This window comes from Lucilia sericata, unplaced genomic scaffold (assembly GCF_015586225.1).
Source record: "Lucilia sericata isolate MDLA Ls3-8-SP2 unplaced genomic scaffold, ASM1558622v1 Contig001140F_arrow, whole genome shotgun sequence".
NCBI lineage: Eukaryota > Metazoa > Arthropoda > Insecta > Diptera > Calliphoridae > Lucilia > Lucilia sericata.
The window spans coordinates 49,910-75,146 of NW_023995111.1; the positions used below are offsets into that span (position 1 = coordinate 49,910).

Below are 25,237 nucleotides of genomic sequence, written 5' to 3' on the forward strand. Positions count from 1 at the left end.
TAAAGTAAAAAAGTTTACAAAAATTATATTTACAAGAAATTACTACTAAAAGTTATACAAATACATATAAAAAATGTTATAAATTAATTTTTAAAAAATGAACTTGAAAATGCGTTAAATAATTTAATAAAAAAAATGCATAATTATAAATAAATTGTTATGGCAATTTAATGTGTGACAATAACTTTAATAAAAAATGTGAAAAAATTATGCTAAACAATTTAAAACTTTAGCTCCTTCAGGTCGGAGGGAGGCTTTCGCGCAAAGTTTTAAAGTATTTTCAAGGTACAAACGCTCAGTAATTATGTATGTTCTTCGCTAAAGAAAACATTATGCTCAACTATATTTACAAAAACATAATGTCGATATTTAAATACATATAACTTAATAATATAAAATAATCATAATAAATAACAACAAATTTTGCGACTAGTTTACAAAAACAAAGAAAAAATAAAATTTAAATAAAAAAAGTTTAACACAACAATTGCATAAAACATAATAATTATTATTATAATTAAAACAATACAATTTACTTGAAATATAAAACATTAAAAAATGTTTAGAATTCTAATTTATCCTTCATAAAAATCAAATTCATCTTTTGGCCGATACCATTCTTCGGTGGCATGTTCATAAATTGCATTTTTCACTTGTTCTTCGGCCACTTCTATGGGATGTCGGTAATCACTGGTACCGCTTTCTGAACGTGGCGATCTGGAAGTGGCCCTAAAGTCTAGCGGTATATTATAACACTTGCAGATACAGCATGAGGGGAATCTAAACCAATCCGAAAATATGCCACGACATTCGTTATGAGGATCGTAGGCCAATAGACGATGTAGCCGATATTGTTGCTCGCAGCGACAACCTTCACGACAATACATTTGTTTATGCTCGTGGGTACATTTTTCCCAGTGTACATACTGTTCGAATGGATAAAGATTGAGTAGAGCCAAAACTTCACCTCGTGTATTGTTGGCCCAAAATGGAGCGACCACTTCTTCTTTTACTGGGCAGGCGTTACTGTAAGTGAAGAAAAATATGTTAAAAATATACAAATAGGCATTTTGAATTATATTTCTGAAAATAATTGAAAAAAACTGCAAATAATTAGATTTTTTTGTAGTCATGGTACAACATATTATGTTATTGACAAAGGAACCAATCCTTTATATTACTAATTCCGATACGAATACGATAGATACATCGAGCCACTATTTTGTACAATTAGGAGCCCATGTTCGATGTTAAAACGAATGCTAATGCACTAATCAATCTTTCAAATATCGAAAAGTTTTATCAAACGCTTAACTCAAACTCTAACTGCAAACTTCTTGATAAAGTCGTGAAAACAATGTCGTTTTTAATAATTTGATCACTGGAAAAAACTTCAACGAAATCCCTATTTACGCTGCTAAACTGGCCTCCAACAGACCTATTAGCCAGAAAAATTGCACTCGCAACTGCTTTCAGACTGAATGCAATAGATACATAATCGTACTCATCATCCAGAGAAATTTTAGGATTACTTTCACAATCAGTAGTCCAATTGAGGCCGAGATATCAGCCATAAAGAGAACAGCAAACTGATAAGATATCGTTTAGAGATATCCTAATTTTTACCGAAATCAAGTTCCTGACATGTTTATAAAGCCCCCGACTGCACTAATATTACCTTTTGAGTCTAAGACTCTCATTTTACTCCCTCTTTCTCTGAAATTCTAGTCTCTATTCATTTATTTATTCCATACTCTCATATCACACTTTCTTCTTTCCTCGTTTCTCTTTAAAAAAGAGGGATCAAACCAACTATTACACCAACATAGCTGTTACCAATCTGTGACATTCTCTTAAGAACCTCAGCAGGATCAAATACAACATTCGTCAAGTCGCTAAGTCTGATTTGTAATCAATCAAGTGGTCTTAGGTGTCTGTTTTGAATGGGTACATATAGTTCCTACTCTCTAACTTATTTCCTATTCTGATTCGAGAGAGGAAAGCAATTATCAATATTTACGAGTGTACAATTAGTGCTTCTCAATATTGTTAACATATTGGAAGGATTCAAAGTTACTGTAAACTTTCCTACCAAAGTATAACTACTATTAGAATGTTAATAGGTAACATGGGAAATTTCGGAAATGACGAAAGAGTTTTGTGTTATAGATAGATCTGAACTAAAAGTATAATAATTATGTTCTGCATTAAAGAAAATACTTACACTCCTCTTGCGTTGACCGGCGGAGCAGGTGCTTCTTGTTTCATAGTATCCTGGAATAACTGACTATCCTTTAGCACCGGCTTATTAGAGGCCAAGCCAGCTGCACTTATCGATGGTGTGGCACTTGCAACAGGTTTTCTTATCTTCTCACCCAATAAGAGTTCTGGATTCGATTTAAACGGCTGTACAGTAGGTGTTAATAACTGTGGGCCTGGCGGTGAGGTAGTGGGTAAAGCATAACGATTATTATGAGTAGTATAGCGATTATAATTTTTATTCAGATGACTTTTAAAAGGTGATGTTTTGGTAGAGGTAAGAGGTGTAGTGGAGGATGAGATATCCGAAGCTTTAGTTTCATTATTAGAGGTGCTGGCTAAAGTTGTGGTAGTTATTCTAGAAGGTGAGGCTGATGTGGGATTTGTTTTTAATTTCAATTTAGCCGATATGGTAGAATCGACTTTGTGTAAATGTTGTGAAGGTCTTTGACGTTGTGAAGAGGGTATGAAAGGTTTTCTTTGTTTGGATGGAGCTCTTTCGGCTACAGTTTCGGGTTTAATAGTAGTAGTTGTGGTTTTAGTAGTTGTCGTTGTAATGGGGGAAGAGGTAGTGCTTTCTGTTTTTGTAGTTGTTGTTAAATGTACACTGGAATCGGTTGTTATATTAGTTAAACCCAATTGTGGAGAATCAACAATTTCTATATTATCGCCTGAAGTTTTTTCTGGAGATATAGTTTCATTGGGGGTTTCATATACACTATTAAATTCAATATTAACATCTTCGTCTTCTTCATCCTCAACTGTGGTGTCACCATCTTCTAAGTCTTTTTCCAAATCGGTTTTTGTAGTTAATTCTGGATCTTCTTCAATTTGCAATAATTTTGATTTGAAATTATTTTCCAGTTTCTGATTTAACTCATGGGTATTGGTGTTATTAATATTGGAAGGATTCAATTTTGTTTCGGTCTCGGAGTTGGTAGTCTTTTCTAATTCACTGTTATCGGTGGTAGTCTCTAGTTTTTCAGTTGTGCTTACTGGCGATTTTGTGGTTGTTGTAGTAGTGGTGGTAGTTGTAGTGACTGGTCTGAAGTGAGGTTCTCTTAGCACATCATTCGATTTGAAATTTTCAAAATCTTCTCGATTATGCATGAACTTTGAAGCTCTGCGATTATAACCATCTCGGGAATATCGCTCCGCAGCCAACTCTATATCTTCGACATCGATTTCATTGTTGATGATTTCATCTCGTAGTACTGATATATGACGGACATCGCCATACATTCGTTTCATTAGACCCTGATTTTCGTGAACGAATCGTCGTACAGCGTGCCATGGATAAGCTGCTCCTGGTAGATTACAATAAGCTTGTGTTGTAAGATCACAGGGTATGGCGGCTAACATTTGAGCACGTCCTCTTCTGGATTGTTTTGCATTCGGGCTACATGATGTTGCCGAATCGAAACCAAACGAAGAAGTCTCGTCGATCGTGTGAGCAAAAAGTAGGAGGAATATTAAATTACCCTGAAATGAAATAACGAGATAAATATTTGAATTAAAATGGTGGAAATTATTGAATTTAAATTAGTTTATATTGAACCTAAATTTCCTGCATAAAAATTTAATTTAAAACAAAAAATCGAAAGTATTTATTTAGAAAAATATCTTAATATTCATTTACTTTTCTTACATTCGGCTACATTTGTAATTTAATTAAATTACCCCATATCCGATTAATCATATCTAAAATATCAAAATTCATCATTAACTCTCTAACAATCACTCCCACTTTCCTAGAAACATTTTGCTTATCATCCAACTATTATCTAACTGCTTTAGGAAAATTTACTTTAAATGTAATAATCTCTTTTTTATAATCTCATTAAATTTCCATTAAACATTTGCAGACACATGTTAGAAATAAAAAATATTAATAATTTCAACATTCAGTTTAAGATTTGAAGACAAAAATTGGGTAATACCCGTAACCATTCACATTCATATGCCGGTACAGCCCCAAACACAACGCAACAATAAATTCAAACTACATTTAACATAAATAGACTTTTTTACTCGTAGATAAATGTAATTCAACCGGTTTATAAAATGCATTAAAATTTTTTTTCACAAAATTTTCGTAATAGTTAAAATATAATCGTAATATTTAAACATAAATGTAAGTAGTATTTGTATGTATTTATATACATAAGTATATGCATTATAAATCTGCTATTTTTAGCGTAACGTGTGAAACTAATGTCTAAATCTTGTGCAGATTTGTATGATTCAACATTTTTTAAATTCATTTTATAGGATCCAATTGTTATTAGGTTAGTGTTTTTAAGTGAATTTTGACCATCAAATAATTTACTAAAGGGGACTTTATGTCAGGGATAGGGTCAAATGAGGCCCGCTCATTACGAAAATCAGCAGTATCATTAAGACTTATGGGAACTATGCGAAATAATGGATCAATTTTAATTAGGCTCTTGGGTCTGAAGAAGATTATTGGACAAATTTCATTAAATTATCTTGAAGATTGTGACCTGTAGCGTGCACACAAGGTTTACACAGGCGGGTATAGCTAAATCAACTCAGAAAGTGATTCTGAGACGATTGGTATACTTTAAGGTGGGTGTTGAACCAATATTTTTGGGTGTTACAAACATCAGCATAAACGCATAATACCCTCCCCTCTATAGTGTTATAGTAATGTTATATTCGACTGAAATCTTCTTACAAAATTTTACGAGCATCGGTCCATTAAAACCAGTAAAATAGTTCTAAAATGTAGTTGATATTATTAAAATTATAACAAATCTTATATTTTTAGATATACATATATCTGATGATTTTGTGTAGATAGTCAATATATTATCTATTCTTTGGAACAATTACACAGAGGGAAAAACCAGGTAGAAAAGTACCGAAATTGATACAATCTGTTGTCAAAAGTGAGCTTACCACATTTTTTATGTGTGTATAAAATCATTTTGACAACTTCCTCTGTAATGTTGACAACATATCGTTGTCATTGCAACGACGCATTTTGTCATTTCGATTACGCTTTGTGTCATTTTGGCAATACATCGTAGTGATTTCGACAACGCATCGTTATCATTTCGACAACGCAACGTTGTGCTTGACATCATAGCGCTGTCGCTTTTATAACACATTGTTTTCACTCCGAAAAGATATTCCATATAAACAAATTAATATTATGAAATTTTTTTTTAATTTTGGTAGTTAGCCGCCGCCTTCACCATCGTGAGAATGGTATATATAAATTTGTCACTCCGTTTGTAATTTCCACAATATAATTTTCCGACCCTGTCAAGTATATTATTAATATATTCTGGATCCTTTTAGATAACGGAGTCCATTAAGCCATAAACGTCGGAGTGTCTATCTCTCTGTCTGTCTGTTGAAATCAAGTTTTTGAAGATCCTAGATATCTTCGGGATCCAAATCTTCAATAATTCTGTCAGGCATGCTTTCGAGAAGTTTTAGTAAAATTAGTAAAACCCGTTCATACATAACGGAGATATGAGCAAAAATCCGAGACAACCTCTGAAAATTTCATAAAAAAAACAATTATTTGCATGCTTAAGGGCCCTTTACACGATCACATGAAAATGAAAAAGTAAATGAAATTCCATCCGTATGACTTTTTGTGTTTACACGATTGGTATAAAACAATAACAAAGTTAGATGGAAACAGCTGTTTCACTTTTTTGTATATGTTTACATAAAAATACATCCCTGATCTAATGAGAAAAAAGCAACAACAACATTGGTTATTGGAAAAAACGTATGTTTGGATGTGTGTTGGTTTCATTGCTTTGTGTATTTTGTTTCGTTTATTTGTTTGTTTTGTTAACGTAATGGTAGAATTGGGAAAAATGAAATAAATTGAAATTTTATAAAACTAATCTTTCTTAAACACACTATGGTGAAGGCTGTATAAGAATCTGCAAAGGCGAATATAGACTTCTGACTAATTTCACAACTGGCAATGCATGTTATTTAACACTTGACAATAGATATAATTAAACGCTTTAGTGTCAATTTGGTACCAAGCGTGTATAATTTTAAAACGTCTTTTTTCCATCTGTGGACAAAAGGACAAGCTTGGTAAAGTGCCAGGAGTAAACGGTATAGTCCAGGAAGTGCTGAAGGCTCCCCTCACATTAGTGCGCGGAACAATATATAGAGATCGTTATAAATTTAAAGAATTCTAAGCGCCCCTTAAACGGCGCTACAGCTATAAATAATAGTGAAACGATATGATGAAAAGATGATAGTATCGGTATTTAGATTTACGATTTATTTAACGAAAAAATTACAAAAAGGTAAAGCAGTTTAATAACAATAATTTTTTATAGTTCTGCAGTTAAAAACTTAATTATTTACATTTGTATAGTTTTACATTAATCAACATTTATTGCTTAAAATTAATCAAACAAATTGTGCAATTAAACTATAAATATTGAATAACAGATATAAAAACTTATAATAACGTTTATCAAACAGACTGACAGACAAACGGAAATTTTTATTAGGCATAAATATTTTTAAACTTTTATTGGCTAATAACTCAACCATAAACATATTGGGCTTATTTTCTTTTGTTAAACCAATTTAATTTTGTAATGAAATGGAAAGTTTTCCATTTTAATATTTCCTCTGTAAAGGGTTTAAATTCATTGATTCTTATTTTTTTCAACATTTTACTTTTAAACATTTTTGTATACACTTTGGATAAAAGTGAAAGAAAGATGGACGGACAGCAGAAGAAAAAAAAAAAAAAAAACAGTAATAATAATTATAATGAAAAATTGTTTCTTTTTTTGTTTGGCATACAACTTTTACTTTGTCTTGTAGGTTGTTGTTGTGGTTTATTGTATGTATATTTTATATTCTTTTTTTGTATTTATTTTTATGCATCTACATATTGAAATTTTTCTTTAGACTTTGTTTTTTTAATATTTCTGTTCAGTTTTGGTTGAACTGTTTTTTTATAGTTTTGCTTGACCAGACTGTCAACGTTGATTGAATTTGTGCGTGTGTTTTTTTGGTTTTATTTTCGCCACAATATGTTGTATTTTTAAAGCAAAATTTTCTTTTGGTTGGCAAAAAGGAAAAAAAAAATTGAAATTAAAAACGTTTTTACTTTCTTTTCTATAAGTGTGTGTGAGTGTAAAAAATATTTTTTAAATATATTTAAGTTGATTGAATTTGCATTTCACCTGATAGTGACATGATTTATTGTAGTTAATGGCTGGAGAAAAATTGATTGAAAAACTGCAACCAATTTATTTTGAAATAATTGTTTGGTTATTTGAACGGTGCATGTTGCTTAAGTCTTTCGTTTTTTATGGGTTGTTATTGAAAGTGATTGTGTATATAAATTTTAATTGTAAAAACTGCGTGGTTTTTAACATGAAACTGCAACATTTTAAATAACATTTTTAAAATTCCATTTCTAAATTAAAAAAAAAAATCAAACAATTCGAACGAAGTTAAGAATATTCTATAGATTGGACTATATAATAGTATATAGTTTGGACTATAGAATAGTCTTGAGTATTGAATAGTCTATAGTTTGGAATATAGAATAGCCTATAGTTTGGAATATAGAATAGTCTATAGTCTGGACTATAGAACAGTCTATAGTCGGGACTATAGAATAGTCTATAGTCTGGACTATAGTATAGTCTATAGTCTGGACTATAGAATAGTCTATAGTCTGGACTATAGAGTAGTCTATAGTCTGGACTATAGAGTAGTCTATAGTCTGGACTATAGAGTAGTCTACAGTCTGGACTATAGAGTAGTCTATAGTCTGGACTATAGAGTAGTCTATAGTCTGGACTATAGAGTAGTCTATAGTCTGGACTATAGAGTAGTCTATAGTCTGGACTATAGAGTAGTCTATAGTCTGGACTATAGAGTAGTCTATAGTCTGGACTATAGAGTAGTCTATAGTCTGGACTATAGAGTAGTCTATAGTCTGGACTATAGAATACTCTATGGAATAGTCTATAGTCCGGACTATAGAATAGTCTATAGTCTGGACTATAGAATAGTCTATAGTCTGGACTATAGAATAGTCTATAGTCTGGACTATAGAATAGTCTATAGTCTGGACTACAGAATAGTCTATAGTCTGAACTACAGAATAGTCTATAGTCTGGACTATAGAATAGTCTATAGTCTGGACTATAGAATAGTCTATAGTCTGGACTATAGAATAGTCTATAGTCCGGACTATAGAATAGTCTATAGTCTGGACTATAGAATAGTCTATAGTGTGGACTATAGAATAGTCTATAGTCTGGACTATAGAATAGTCTATAGTCTGGACTATAGAATAGTCTATAGTCTGGACTACAGAATAGTCTATAGTCTGGACTATAGAATAGTCTATAGTCTGGACTATAGAATAGTCTATAGTCTGGACTATAGAATAGTCTATAGTCTGGACTATAGAGTAGTCTATAGTTTGGACTATAGAATAGTCTATAGTCTGGACTATAGAATAGTCTATAGTCTGGACTATAGAATAGTCTATAGTCTGGACTATAGAATAGTCTATAGTCTGGACTATAGAATAGTCTATAGTCTGGACTATAGAATAGTCTATAGTCTGGACTATAGAATAGTCTATAGTCTGGACTATAGAATAGTCTATAGTCTGGACTATAGAATAGTCTATAGTCTGGACTATAGAATAGTCTATAGTCTGGACTATAGAATAGTCTATAGTCTGGACTATAGAATAGTCTATATTCTGGACTATAGAATAGTCTATAGTCTGGACTATAGAATAGTCTATAGTCTGGACTATAGAATAGTCTATAGTCTGGAATAGTGTATTGTCTGGACTATAGAATAGTCTATAGTCTGGTCTATAGAATAGTCTATAGTGTGGACTATAGAATAGTCTATAGTCTGGGTTATAGAATAGTCTATAGTGTGGACTGTAGAATAGTTTGGACTGTAAAATAGTCCATAGTCTGGGCTATAGAATAGGCTATAAAATTAAAATATTGAAATATTTTAAAATCTTTCCGGAAATAAATAAAGTGAAAAAAAAATTGTTTAAAACAAAAGACTTAAACAGCAAACTTTCCGTCAGAAACATTAATACAAACGAAAGACTTAAGCAACAAATATTATTGAAATATAAGCTTTCTGCCAAATAAATTGACAAATAATTTAAAACACCCTAAAGCCAACGATTTACCAAAACACTCTTAAGGTCATCGTTGTTTTAATTTCAATAACTTAAAACCCACAAAAATGACTCATAAACCCAGTTATTTATGTCGTTGTTTTAAAAAAATATAATTTGTTTTTAATAATTTCACCGATTACATAAAATCTTTTAACGCCTTTTTTAATAACTTCTTTGTAACTTTGTATTTAAACAAACTAAAAAAAAATTTCATAATCGACCCAGATTTAAAAAAAACGCACTAAAACTAACAACACAGTTAATGGATGAATCTTTTTTAGTGCCTGTATGTGTGTGTTTAAAACCCCATAACCAATTTTTTCGACACTGCAAAACAGCTGAAATGGTAGAAATAACAGAAAGCTAAAGATGCTGAGGAGGAAGAAGAAATAGAAATGTCTGTGACAACTTAATGCCAATTAAATTAACAAATAAAAAAAGCAGTTAGTGGCACCACAACAAATGGACAGATAGAAAAATTGTACTGAAAATAAAAACCAACAACAACTTCTAACATAAATAGTGTTGAAAATCAAATAAACATGATAATGATGATGACGATGGTGACGGTGTGAGAAGAAGTCTTACTTTTTTTCTTAAACTGGGAGGAGAAAAAAAAAGATGAAGTGAGATAAAGATGAGCCATAAACTGCTTTCAAACGCGTATTAGTTTTAGTCGTAGACATACATTAATTTTTAGACAAACTATGCAACTAACTAACTATTTATTTATTTATGTATAATAACATTGTATTAAGTCAAATCTCATCATTATAAACATTTGTCAACTGTTTCTTTTTTTTTTTTGTAACAATAATGCTCTACGCATCTACTCGTTGATCATGCTTAATACAAGAAAATATGAATGCCTGAAATGTCTATGGGGACTAGTATAAAACTTGCAGCCACTTTTCAAAATTAACCATTATTTTCGCTATTTCTGGAAACTTGTTGATTTTGTAAAATGTGTTGAAATTTTTGGCAAATAAATACATTGCTTTGTATTACAATTGAGAAATAGTAAATATAATATTTTGCAAATAACTTAAGTAAATGTGTTTGTTTTTAATGTGGCGAAATAAATTTTGTCAAATTTAAGCTTGAATTTAGTCAAACATAAATTTTTATATATTTTGAGTACATATTTTTTCCTCGTGATAAAAGATGATAATTTTATAGGAAAATTGTCATTTGTTTATAAATTTAATAAATATTCCATTATAGTTTAGCACTTAGGAATCATTTGGTACTACTTTGGCCCAAAATTGAGTTAGCACATTTTTTAAATATCGGTATCATATATAAAGACACTTTGTTCATAGTTATATCTACCCATTGAAATATAGGTTTTCATGGGCCAATCGGCTCATAACTTTCATAGAACTGGACACATTGAAAAGCTATACAAGAACATCGGACGTGCACGATCGCATCCCTAATATAATGTCATGGAACATTAGAAGAAATACCCGTAGCAATCTGTTGCTACACGGATGTTTCTAAAGTGGGTGAAAAAACGGGCTGGAGGTCTATATAGAAGACCGAGCAATAACGAAATGCATAAATAGGAATAGAATAAATATGGCACCAACTGGGGTTAATATATTTACTGACACCCAGAAGGTAAGTTTTGACTCACATATTTACCAGTACACTCTGGAGTAATCGGCAATGAAAGAGCAAATTTACTTGCTTCAAAGGGAAGGGAGCTACACGGATGGTTCTAAACTGGATGACAAAATGGACCTGGGGTTTTATATAGAAGCAATAATGGAATGTGAAGATATAATAAATATGGCGCCAACATCCGGAAGACAATTAGAGTGATATTTTGAGATAAGGTTAACTCTTAGGACGTATTGGATTGTAAGTAAACTTTAATCGAATACTCTTCCAGACGTAAGCTTTGGAGTAGTCGACAACGAAAGAGCGAATTTTCTTGCTATAAAGTGAAAGGAACTCGAGGCAGTTAACCTAACGAACGCAAAACCATTTGACCAAATTGAAAATAAGGACAAGAGAATCCCATAAGGCCTCTTGGAATAATGAAGCGGTAGGTAGTACCACAAAGATGCTATGGGGTGACCCTGACGAGAGCAGGACGTGAAGTCTCTTCACAATTATATAAAATTGGACGTGCAGATTTAGACGAATGTAGAGGATGTGGAGATGACAGTTAAACTCTGGAGCACATTCTTTTTCTGATAATGACAACGACAGTGCTCCAATGGATTCGTCGAAATTGTATCCAGATATCTTGGGAGTGTTATTATCTCACGAACACTGATTGCAAAATTCTTAGGAATTACTTCCAGAAAACTGAGTTTTAGAACATCGGATGATAATATTTTCATTGAACACTACGTAAGGCTTTTGTTTTTTACCAACAAACATATTCCACGAAAAGTTGCGCACAACAGGTTCGATATTGAATTTCTTCGGATTTGATGTATACATCCTCCTATCAACCAATAATTGTCAGGTCTTTTTCTTAGAGAAAAACGGGTTTGACATTTTGCCATTATTTACTTCCTATATGTCTGTTTTTCACCGATGGGGTGGTTATTATTCACCATCTATTAGGAAGTTTTCCCCATTATTGAGACTGGTCATCCTAACAGTGTAGTCCGTCAAATCCACCAGCGTCTGCAACGTTATCTATGCTACAACAAATACCAGGAAATAAATATAAAATGGGGACAGCTTTTATGTTTTAGTTTCTAGAAACATTGTCCAAAATATTGGGGCCTCATAATCTCCAGAGACTCTACACCTCCAACTAAGGTTACAGGTGGTGGTAAGTCAAGTACTAATGTAACCCAGGTAAGTTCGGCGGTATCACCGGGCCGTACAAATCTGAATGCTATTGACTCCAAAGAGTCTGCAGATCTGGGGAAGCCTGGTTATGACAGTCGCCAAGAAATACCAGCATCTGGCTCCAAAGTTAAATGCAGAGAAATAAGCAGCGAGGTACCTCATGACGTAATTCAAAGTTCCGTATTGGCTGTAAGCCTATAAAACCCCTTGTTATAAGGATTACCAAAACCTCACAAGCCAAGCAGTGTCAGTTTTATAAATGTTAATTGCGAACAAGATTTCGAGGCAAGACACGTTTCTGAATCCAGTTGTTTGTTTAATCAATGATTTTTGTTGCAATATATAACTAGTGTCAAAGACCTAATTCTTTGAAAACTGTTTAAAAGTACTTTGAAATCTCCCATCAATGTTCCTTAAAAAAGGTTCCACATGTAATGGCGAAATCACTAGATCCAACTGTGCTAGAATCTAAAGTGGTTTTCTTTGTACCCATTCTAATTAATTTCTAAATATTCGAAGTGGATAAAATTTACCTCATTATTGTTAACTTTATTTACCAGTAATCCAGTGCAAGTACCTACATTTTAATTCAATATATAAAAGAGTTTATAAATAAGTCTATAAAAATCAATTTTAATGAAACTGTTCTAAATTTAAATTACACAGTAGGGAATTTTAAAAAAATAATTGAAAAAAAAAAAAAAATACTTAAGAGTTTCTTTTACCACTCATTTTTTCATACGATTGACTAGTTTTTGAACAAGAAAAAAAATGTGTCGCAACACCTTAAACTTTTCTTTGTTGTCATGCATCATTTATGATGCCACATTCATACAATGAAGAAAACTTTCTATGAAAAATCGAATACAAATAAATAAATACGAGTACAAGTGGAAAAAAGAGAAAAAAGAACAAACAAATAAATAAATAAACAACACATTTATTACTTGAAAAGAAAATTGTCAATACTACTACTACTACTACTAGTAGTAAAGAGTACTTTTGTTGTTTTTTTTTTCTTAATTTATTTTAACCACAAATAGACAAGTTTTTATGTCTTTATATACAAATTTGGTTTGTTCTAAAGAAAAAAAAAAAAGTTACAAAAATATAGAAGTAGCTACTAGACAGATGGATAGCTAGACATACAGACAGACATAAGAGTTAATAAAGAGTGTGATTTCTATGTTATTGAAAAGTGTCTTGTAGAAGACAGTCTTTCAGTCACTTAGCCAGTCTGTTTGACAGTCTGCTTTACAAGTATTTAAAAATAAAGTTGTTTGTTACATTTATCTGTTTTTGGTGGACTTGTTGTTGCAACTTTTAAGTTGCCAGTAGTAAGTAGTTTAGTTGTTGTTGTTTTTTTTAATATTACTATAATTGTTGTCGTTGTTGCATTAAATTTTGTTTACTTGATGTCTACTTTAAAATTCTTTTTAAACACCTGATTATATTAGAAAATTTCACATAAACACCTTAACATGACTAAATTTGGTGTGAAATTATACATTAAATGGTTTAAAAAAATGGTTAGACAGAAAAAAATTCAGACAAAAAATGCATTATTTTAAAAGAGATGTTAAAGAAAAAGTTGGAAGTAAAGTTTTTATAAATTTTATACGATTTTAAATAAACTTTATAAAATTTATCAATTTAAATATATACGTAATGGAATATACGTATGTATATAATATATGTACATAAAAAACATTATCTTCTATAGCAAATTTAAAAAGTACGCTTTAGAAGATGGTACCTTTATCCCTACATAAAAATTGTCTATTATCAGTTGTTGTGATTTTAAGTACAATTAGATCCCCTTTGAGAAAATTTAGTTGCATGTTTCTATGTTAAATTCATATTATCGAAAATCTAAAAAGAATCAGGTTTAATATTTTAGAAATTTAAAAAAAGTACTATTTAAAGAATGAGAAGTACCGAAGAGTCCCCTCTAATATATTCTGCCAGCTCTTGACAAGGAGTCAACAATGCTATTTCCATACGAAATCCCGTGTCCCCTACCCAAATTAGAGTGAATGTTCGAATGTCTCGCCATCTCATTGAGAGACGTCCGGCATTCATGGACAAGTTTGGATGTGAAAAACACACCAATTAGGAATTTAATAGCAGCTTGACTATCGGTATAAGTTCTGATATCCCTATTAGATATCCGATAGTACCTTAGCCAATTTAACGCACTCTTTATCGCCGATATTTCAGCCTGATGGATGCTACATTCATCATTAAGTCGGAAGGAAATTTTCGTTTAAATTCCTCAATGAAAATGCCACCGCCTGAACTAGAACTGAACTAGAACTGAACTAGAACTGAACTAGAACTGAACTAACTGACCTAGAACTGAACTAGAACTGAACTAGAACTGAACTAGAACTGAACTAGAACTTGAACTAGAACTGAACTAGAACTGAACTAGAACTGAACTAGAACTGAACTAGAACTGAACTAGAACTGAACTAGAACTGAACTAGAACTGAACTAGAACTGAACTAGAACTGAACTAGAACTGAACTAACTGAACTAGAACTGAACTAGAACTGAACTAGAACTGAACTAGAACTGAACTAGAACTGAACTAGAACTGAACTAGAACTGAACTAGAACTGAACTAGAACTGAACTAGAACTGAACTAGAACTGAACTAGAACTGAACTAGAACTGAACTAGAACTGAACTAGAACTGAACTAGAACTGAACTAGAACTGAACTAGAACTGAACTAGAACTGAACTAGAACTGAACTAGAACTGAACTAGAATGAACTAGAACTGAACTAGAACTGAACTAGAACTGAACTAGAACTGAACTAGAACTGAACTAGAACTGAACTAGAACTGAACTAGAACTGAACTAGAACTGAACTAGAACTGAACTAGAACTGAACTAGAATTGAACTAGAACTGAACTAGAACTGAACTAGAACTGAACTAGAAGCTGAACTAGAACTGAACTAGAACTGAACTAGAACTGAACTAGAACTGAACTAGAACTGAACTAGAACTGAACTAGGACTGAACTAGAACTGAACTAGCACTGAACTAGAACTGAACATTTTGAAACCTTTAAATAAAGAAGTCGAATTTATTGTATCCATGTAATGGTTTAGATTCTTCTCTTTTTTAAAAATGAGTACTACTTTTGAAAATATGTAAATAAAGTAAATTTTTAATATTTGTTAATCAGTTCCATATGATAACGCTATAATACACCAATAAAAATTGAAAGTATTTCACTTTTATAAAATGAACTACACCCAAATGCTCTTAATCTACTTAAATAATTATAATGACACCAATGATATTAAGTTCATTGCAAAATGCATTATATAAGCTTTCAATTTCTGTTTAAAACATTTGAAAAAATATTGGATTCATTGAAATTTGATTAAATGCCAACAACTTCTTGAAGAAAAAAAAAACTTAAATATTCAGAAAAGAAAATTCGACAAAAATAAATAAAGAAAAAAAAACTGCATATCATGAATGTTAATTAAAAACTAACAATTCCATTCAAATACAAACAGAAAAAGACAACAATTTGTTTAAAGGAAATTTTTTTTGTCAGTCCACTTGACTACTTATAAAAACGAACGTAATCATCGATAAAACTAATAAAGTAGTTAAAAATTTATTAACATCTATTTAAAACATATGAATAATGAATGAATAACAATCATCAAATTGCAAGATATGATTATGGTAACCGTCAGCGGACCGACAAATATAATAAAACAATTTACTTTGAAAAAAAAATTAACATGTTTTATAATTATGCATAAACACACATACGCTTATATTTACTATATGTAGCTTATTTAAATATAAAAAAGTGAGAGAGACAAAATACGTAAAATTTCACTTTCTTTAAGTTATTTTTTTTATTATTTTTTCAAATTTGTAAATATAAATAACTAACAACCAACGAAAAAACTTATAAGGTGTTATTGACACACTCATACTTTGAAAAATATGAATACATATGTAGATACACTAATACATACATCAACTACTTATTAGTACTGTTGGTTGCATATCTTAAGAAATTTAAGTACATGTATGTTTTTCGTTTCGAACTTTTGTAAATTCAAGGTAAAACAAAAAACATAAAAACTCTAAATATTTCCCTTTAAAATTGCATAAAGAAGTTTTCTATGTATTAGTGTTGCAATAGTTTTTAGAAATATACATACACTCATAGTAATGGGGAAATCGTGTTTGTTTCTTAAGTCTTTTGTTTGATGAGTATATTATTTGGATATTCAAACATATGTATTTAAAAAAATATGTGGTTATGTTAAGAAATAATAAATCTTTGTTTGAGTAATATTCAGAAATATGTCTAATATATGTATGTACAATTGTAGTACTGGATGTAATCTGTGATAAGTCACACATTAAAAATTAGTAGGATATAAAAAGTGGACCTTTATAGAGAGTTGGTTCAGTAATTGAATTTGGAAGATAGATAGATAGATAGATAGATAGATAAGATAGATAGATAGATAGATAGATAGATAGATAGATAGATAGATAGATAGATAGATAGATAGATAGATAGATAGATAGATAGATAGATAGATAGATAGATAGATAGATAGATAGATAGATAGATAGATAGATAGATAGATAGATAGATAGATAGATAGATAGATAGATAGATAGATAGATAGATAGATAGATAGATAGATAGATAGGTAGATAGATAGATAGATAGATAGATAGATAGATAGATAGATAGATAGATAGATAGATAGATAGATAGATAGATAGATAGATAGATAGATAGATAGATAGATAGATAGATAGATAGATATATAGATAGATAGATAGATAGATAGATAGATAGATAGATAGATAGATAGATAGATAGATAGATAGATAGATAGATAGATAGATAGATAGATAGATAGATAGATAGATAGATAGATAGATAGATAGATAGATATATATAGATAGATAGATAGATAGATAGATAGATAGATAGATAGATAGATAGATAGATAGATAGATAGATAGATAGATAGATAGATAGATAGATAGATAGATAGATAGATAGATAGATAGATAGATAGATAGATAGATAGATAGATAGATAGATAGATAGATAGATAGATAGATAGATAGATAGATAGATAGATAGATAGATAGATAGATAGATAGATAGATAGATAGATAGATAGATAAAATTTGATAAGATTATTTTGGTTCTAAAAATTTTTTATTGCGAATTTCGTAAATATATTCAATCCCGTAATGACCATTAAAGTCATTTGCTGAATAGATTCCTATATGTGGGGTATAGGTTCAATTATGAACCGATGCTCATAAAATTTAGTAGAGAGTCTGTGGTTTCTATAATTCTTGTTTTTGTCGAACTTCTAATAAGGCCTTAGAATATACGTACTATATACTTTAGAGAGCCTAACACTAATTATTTGATGTGTTATGAACGGAATGACAAAATCAATATTCTCCCTATCTTTCTTTATACTCATTAGTTTAGTTAACACAGTATTGGAAGATGGCATTAGAGGAAAATATTTATCACGCTCGCTTACAGATAAGTACTTAAATAAGTCATTACAAATACAAAAATAAAAATTGCAGACAGAGAATATGAACCTAGGTCTCTTCCTAACATAACCGCAGCCGATTAAGCTATATCCTTAAGTATGTTTGCTGAAATCAATTTTCTGAAGAGCCCAGATATTTTTGGAATCTAAATTACAATAATTCTATCAATCAAAAGTATGCATTTTTAAACAACGATAACATTCGTATGTATGATGTTTGTAAAACCCAAAAAATATTAATCATACACCATCAATCAGCACAGAATCATTTTCTGAGTCGATTAAATTATGTCCGTCCGTCCATCCGTCTGTGTGTCCAAATGAACCTTCAAGATAATTTGATGAAATCTGGCATATTTTGGTTTAAGGAAAATTTTAATTGAAAAAGTTAAATGGAAAATGGTCCCATATAACAGTACCCCCGAATTGGTATCTTAAGCACATAATTATGTAAAATGTTCTAGTATCTCCAAAAAATTCTCTAAATTTTTGTAGAGATAAAAATAAAGTTCTTTTTGCAAATCGTACTTTTTTGACACTTTTTTCTTTACCCATAGCTCTTTTATTTTAATACAAATGTTCATGTTTCCTAAGGATGTTCAAAGCACCAGATATGAGCTTTTTAATACTTTTGGTACGTTACTTTATTTTCAATATATATGGACAAATAAAATGAGATGTGAACCCCACAATGCAGTGTTTTCTGATTGACTAAGACTTTTATGCAAATAGAGTATTTTGCAAATTGTAAGGCTTTCAAATAATGTTCAAAGCGAAAATGTTCAAATTGATAAATTTTTTATTTTAATGTAGATACTTGTTGTTTTTTGTTTTATTTCTTCAAAATACCATTTTTATTATTGAAATAAGTAAGAATTTATAGTCAGGCATGGCTGACCATATGATATCCTACACCAGTGATTATGTGAAAAATTTTGATTATTTTTTAATAATCAAGTATTTACTTTAATTTTTATCTTAATTTTCTAAAAGGGGTTATATGGAGACAGTAGATTAATAGAGGGATTTACGTCTACATTAGTTATTTTTGTAGAATATCATGCTAATATTAGTGTTTATAAGTGAAATATAAGTCATTTTCTAAAGGTGATTTTGTATGGGGGAAAGGGTCAAATGAGGTCCGATCATTACAAATATCAGCAGTATCATTATATAACTAAGTTTTGCCGATTTTTGAAGTGATACAAGTATGGGAACTATACGAAAAAATGGACCGATTTTAACCGTTTTCAATAGGCTTCGTCCTTGGGTCAAATTTTATCAAATTATCTTGAAAATTGTGACTTGTAGAGTGCGCACAAGACGGACAGACGGAAAGACGGACATAGCTAAATCGACTCAGAAAGTGATTCGAAGTCGATTGGTATACTTTAAGATGGATGTAGGACCAATATTTTTTGGGTGTTAAAAACATCAGCACAAACGCATAATACCCTCCCCACTATAGTGGTGTAGGGTATAAATATAAATTATTTAAATATTATGTATTTACTATTTGTAATCAAAGTAATATTATCGTTAACAAGTTATAACTTTTTATAAAATATGAATAATTTTAAAATACATATTTAGAATCTTATTAAAACTAACTTTTAAAATATGTATATTCAAACAAAAAAAAAAAAAAACAGCCTAATTATTTATTATATAATTTAATGACATATTTAAATTTTTATTGATTATGTAAATTATTGTAAGTGAGTGTGTAACTGTTTATTGGTTGTATAAACACAAAACAAACCCATAGTGTGGGAAAATGAAAATTGATCTAGGCACAGTTTACATTTACATATGTATGTATGTGTATATAAGTATAAATGATCTAAAGACAAGTTCATGCTGTTATCAGAGCGATAAATTTTTAAACAAACAAAACTTAATTTACAAAAACAAATGAAATGAAACTCTTTGGATGAGGAAAAACATTTATAGGAAACAAAAGACTTAAGACACAAACATTATGGTGAAAAATTTAAACAAATTAATGAATAAAGGAAGAAAAATTAAGATTGTTACTTACAATTAATATTTTTGATATTTTAAAACGTTTATCCATATTTATATATTCCATTGTGGTAATAATAATTTTTTTATATTTTATTAAAAGCAGAAAAAATTACACCGGCAAATAATTCAATAAAAACACTTTTAATTGTTGTTGTAGTTGAATTGTTTTATTTTGTAATATTTAATTAAAAAATGTTGTAATTTTGTTAAAATATTACACTTTTTTAAATAAACTCATACACTCATACACATTCACTTAATTACCAAATTAATTTGTTGGCAAATTAAACAAAAAGTTGTCATCATTTATTAGAGAAGCTCTCTGTCTGACAAATTTGTAATGAATTTCTTTTTTTTTTTCTTTAAACGTTATTTTATTTATATTTTTTATTCTTTGAATTTAAGCTAAAAATATAACGTTTTTTATTTATATTTTTTTCGTTTATTTGAGGTGTTTATTAATTTCCACAGCACGTATTTTAACACTGAACTAAAAAAAACACAAAACGTTTTTATTATTTGATACGAAATGATTTTGTTAAACTTTTTTCATTTCGTTTTGTTTCAAACTTTCACAAAAATGATTTAGAAAATTTTAAATATAATTTTTTAAGAAACTGTATATTTTTTAATAATTTACTTAGTTTATAAAAATATTTAATATTTAAAAAATTATGATATAATTTGACAAAATTATTTAATTTTTTTATAATTTTTCTTCTGCGATAGTTGTTGTTGATGTTTCCCAATTGTTATTGTTTGGTTACTTTAGAAAAAGTAAAATTCACGTTCACACGCTTTGCACTCACGATTGCAACTGTTTTGTCTGTCAGGTTTTTTGTGACTTGATAGTCTGTCGTCTATGAATACGATGACGACGACTACGACGAGTTCCAGGCCATAAACAAACACCCAAAACATCCGACAATCATCTCGACTGAAACTATTGAACCAACTAACAACCAGTCATTCATCGTTTTTGGTAGCGTAGTCGTCGTAGTAAACTATGTTTAAAAGTTTTTGTTTTCTTTCTTTAACTTTATTTTTGTATGCGATTTATTTGTGGCCAAACGTTTACGAGAGCGAAGAAAAAAAAAAAAAAAACTTCAAACCAAACACAACTCAGCCCAACTTTTTCTTCTATACATAACTATTTGTTGTTGTTGTTGGTATTGCTGCTGCTGTTGTTGTCGTTGTTGTGTTGTATTGTAAGTTGTTGTTGAATGACCACCAAACACGTATTTTTTTTGTTGCGTTTAGATCATTTTGAATTCATATGAGTGTAAATGACTAAAGTTTGTGGTAATCACAGCAGTGTTGCATGCATGTGGTGTATTTTATGATGTCTGTAAAGTTTTTTCTGTTGTTTTTGTTGCCTTTTTTGCTCTCTTTTAGTGTTGTCAAGAAAATAGCATTATAATACAAAATATAAACATAACAATTAAGGGGAAGGTTCCTCAATGGAAAGTGGTAATGAAAATTTGGAAAATCTGTAGGTTTGGTTGTTACGATCACGATCTTTACACTTTATATATGTATGTTACATAATATATAAAACAATTGTAAAGGGTTCATACTCTACAGTTGGCCAATGTTTTTGCTTCTAGTTCTCGCTTAGTACAGCAATATCCAGGTGCTTCATGCAAAGACTCTTCTACGTTGCCCCTGGGGGTTCCAGTCAAAAACTTGTTATATAATTACGTGAGTGACTTAAGATGCAACATAACCAGGTCCATTTCAAGTTGTTAATGTGATCTGCACAATATCGCCCTGTACGGAATCCAGCTTGTTCCTTGCGTAAAATGTACTCAAGCTGGAGTAGTAAACTTTTCATTACTTTACTGATGGCATTTAATAATGCCATTTGCATTGAATGAGATCATTATCCCCTTTTTCCATTAATTGAAGAAGGAGTTCGTACACTTAATAAATCGTGTTATAGATCGGACAATAGACTCTGATACATATCTTTGATGCAGATTCGCAGTGTCTTCTTGGATTGCGGCGAACTGCCGGGGTGGCTGAAGCGCGGTAATTAGTTCTGGATGCAGTTTTCACCACAGTTCTCCTAGACCGTAAGGGAGCGTTGTGTAGTCATTTGCGTCGCTTGCGTTTTTTCCTCCAGAGTCTCACTGCTTATTTCAGGTGTTGAACACCGGTTCGCAGAGTAGTGGTAGCTATTTCCGTATACACTGTTTTTATATTGGTCCAAGTGATCATGTTATTACTTTGTAACCTATCAGTGCAGTTCACGGTTTCTGCAGTTGTTGGAGGTTAACCTTTGTGCGTGGTGTAGCAACTTGTAGCATGTGGTCGCTGTCGATATCAGTACCGCGCAGTGTTGTCAGAACTTACTCAGAATAAAGTGCAAAATGACGGTCAAAAAAGTGCAAATTCGTTGAAAAAAGTGCTAAATTCATATCAAATTTTTAAAGTCCATTAAGGCATGTTTACCCGTCTGTGCGGCTGGCTGTCCAGGTATAATGTACAGGTCGCAATTTTTCACATAATTCAACGAAAATGCAAAAAACTATTTCAAATTGGTCCATGATTTGACCTTGCCTATATAAATATTCCTTTACAAAATCAATAAGGGGTAATTTAAAAAAAAAATTCGAACAAAAAAGTAGGATTTTGAACATGACCCTCCCCGATTTCGATGAAATTCGGTACACACATTCTTTATGTAAACACGGAATTTAAAGTTCTCCAAAATTTTCAAATTCGCTACGATCCAGATTTTATCGATGTTTAAAGTTCATATTTTTTTTGGATTTTTTTCAACAAGCATTAAATTTTACATCGTATATTTTCTGAACTGTTAATCCGATTTTAATCGTTTTAGTTCCCAATTAAAGCCTATGTCTTGTAGCTTGATAATATTCAAGATATTTAAAAATTTAATGTTTTATTTTATGATGAACACAAAAAAGTTTAAGAATTTGAAACAAAAATTAAATTGTTTATGAACAAAAAATTTACATTTTTGAAATTTGTATGGAATTGATGTAGATTATTTTACTAAAAGTTGATTTACTTGATTCCCCATTGTTTCATTCTGAAATTTTTATATTTTATTGAAAACACTATAAGCAATCTTATGTGAAGGAATAAAGAAAATGTAAGGTACACTTTTTGAGATATCCTTGATTAAAGGACGTTGTCTGATGTCATCATCCTTACGTTAAAACTGAAATATTTTAAATAAAATATTTTCAAACTGCATGACATAGGTTTTAATTAGGAACTAAAACGATAAATATTTTAGAAAATATACGATGTCAACTTTAATGCTTGTTGAAAAAAGAAGAATAAGTATATACATATGTATTTAAAATTTAAATATTATGTTATATTTAGTATTTAAATATTATAAATCCTCTTTCAGAAAATGAATTTATTCTCAATAAATTATTAAATCATTTTAGTGTTATGATGCATTCGAAAAAATTATTTGTTTTAAAACATCCTTCTTAGAGCTCGGTCCGTGATCCAAACCATTAAGATCGTATTCCGAAAATAAAACCGATACACGATATAAAATTTGAGCATAAATCTAATAAATGAGCAAATCTTGTTAAAACGTGTTGTGTTGGTGCGTATGTAATATTTGGCATTCCTGAACTTTTACCTGTTTTTACATGTTCATACATTTTTATTTTATTATATATTTTAAATTTTAATGATTTTTTTTTATTCAAAAAAATGTTTTTGGAAGATATTAGCCGTTTAGCACGTTTAGTCACTACATTGTTAACAAAACAACGCTCTCTTAGCTTATTTTTTCAAATATTTGTTACGATTATTGCATAATAATATTTAAAATATTTCACTTCTTAGTTTAATTTATAGCGTAAATTATAAATTACAATAAACATATACAAAAAGTTTTCGTGAGAATTTCTTATAATTTCACATCTCAAAACTAAATTTTTGCAGTTCTCTAGAGAAATTAAACTTTAAAGTTCTTTAATTATAAAAAGTGCAAAATGGAAGAAAATATTCCAAAAATGCACTTTTAATGCTAAAAATTTCTAGAAACAGACGAAAAAGTGCTAAAAAGCATCTAGCACTTTTTTTTAAAAAATTAGTGCAGCCGACGAAAAAAAAGTGCTAGAATTGCACTTTAAATGCCGTTATGGCAACACTGGTACCGCGTCTAGTTCTTACATCTAATAGAAAGTTCAAGAAAAGTTTGCCCATAAGTAAATGGTCGATTTGATTACCCGCGTGTCCATCTGGTGATTCCCATGTGTATTTGTGGTTATTCCTATGCACAAATTTTGTGCTACCAAAAAAGACGATTTCTAGCAGAGAAATCAACCAAGCTATAGTCGTAGTCATTTCTCGTCTCACCAAGACCTTGGGAGCCCATTACTGAGGATAGACTTTCGTTATTATTACCAAATTTAGCATTGAAATCGACCATGATAAGCTTAATATATCTTTTTGAATTGATCCTTTGCTTCATCATCATCATTGGGTATTATATGGTAAAAGAGAACTTTTTGTCCTTGACAACAGAAAACCGATCCCATTTATACGTTGTGCAGCATTTTCAGAGAAAATAAAATAGTGGCCCTTCTGAAGGTCCATTGTCCCTGATTGTTGGGTGGTGTTTCATAATGTCCAGTGACATAATGTCCATGGACGTTATGACACTAAATTGAGTCATAGTGTCCATGGACGTTATGACAATTTCAAAAGTGTCACAATATCTATGAACGTAATGACATAAAGTCCATATCAAAAAAAATTAATTTTCCGAAGCCGGTATTCAAAATCCCCCAGAATTTAAAACTCCAGCGACCACGTGCAGCTGTCCAGAACACTTTTTAGAGGAATCCTAAACGCAATATACATCGAGTTTGGGAGCAATTCTTTTCAGAATAAGAGTCCATGGACACTATTACACTTTTTGGTGCGTCATAACGTCTATGGATATTATGTCACTGGGCATTATGACACGCCATCGATTGTGGCCAGCGTACTTTACTTAACCCATGGATGTTAAGACTGTAGTTTGACATCTCGTTTTGAACTTGGTTTTGCCTCCTTAATTCTGAGAGAGTTTTACGTTCCATGTTTCAATCAGTTCTTATATAGATTGTTGATGTTTCTGTAATCGAGATTGTTAAAGATGGATGCCTGATTGGGACATCGCATCTGCACCTAGCGCTGGAAATTCCTTTAATATTCATAAAATATACAATATGCTTAAAATCGCGGTTTTCGGGTTTAGAAGTAAACTTTGAATCTACAGTATTTCCTCAAACTGAAGTGTGATCAAATCCACAATAGATATATTGCATTCATATTTAGAATATTTTACTACCCAGCAAAAAC

At 30.6% G+C, this 25,237-nt stretch overlaps 1 protein-coding gene across 1 annotated transcript; it reads right to left on the reverse strand.

Annotated features, from left to right (window-relative positions):
- LOC119610228 (protein spaetzle 4) lies at positions 1–20,710 on the reverse strand. The gene is made up of 3 exons (XM_037965358.1): positions 19,905–20,710; positions 2,225–3,741; positions 1–1,026 (listed from the first exon to the last, which is right to left on the reverse strand). The coding sequence occupies exons 1-3, from the start codon at positions 19,953–19,955 to the stop codon at positions 576–578; spliced, it is 2,019 nt and encodes a 672-aa protein (XP_037821286.1). The 5' UTR covers positions 19,956–20,710; the 3' UTR covers positions 1–575.
- Between the last annotated feature and the right edge of the window lie 4,527 nt (positions 20,711–25,237).

Coding starts and splice junctions, on each gene's coding strand:
- LOC119610228 (XM_037965358.1), bottom strand. CDS start 19,955: ATGGAATATATAAATATGGATAAACGTTTTAAAATATCAAAAATATTA. Junction 3,742..19,904: donor AAATATCAAAAATATTAATT/GTAAGTAACAAT, acceptor ATTTCATTTCAG/GGTAATTTAATATTCCTCCT. Junction 1,027..2,224: donor CCGGTCAACGCAAGAGGAGT/GTAAGTATTTTC, acceptor CTTCACTTACAG/TAACGCCTGCCCAGTAAAAG.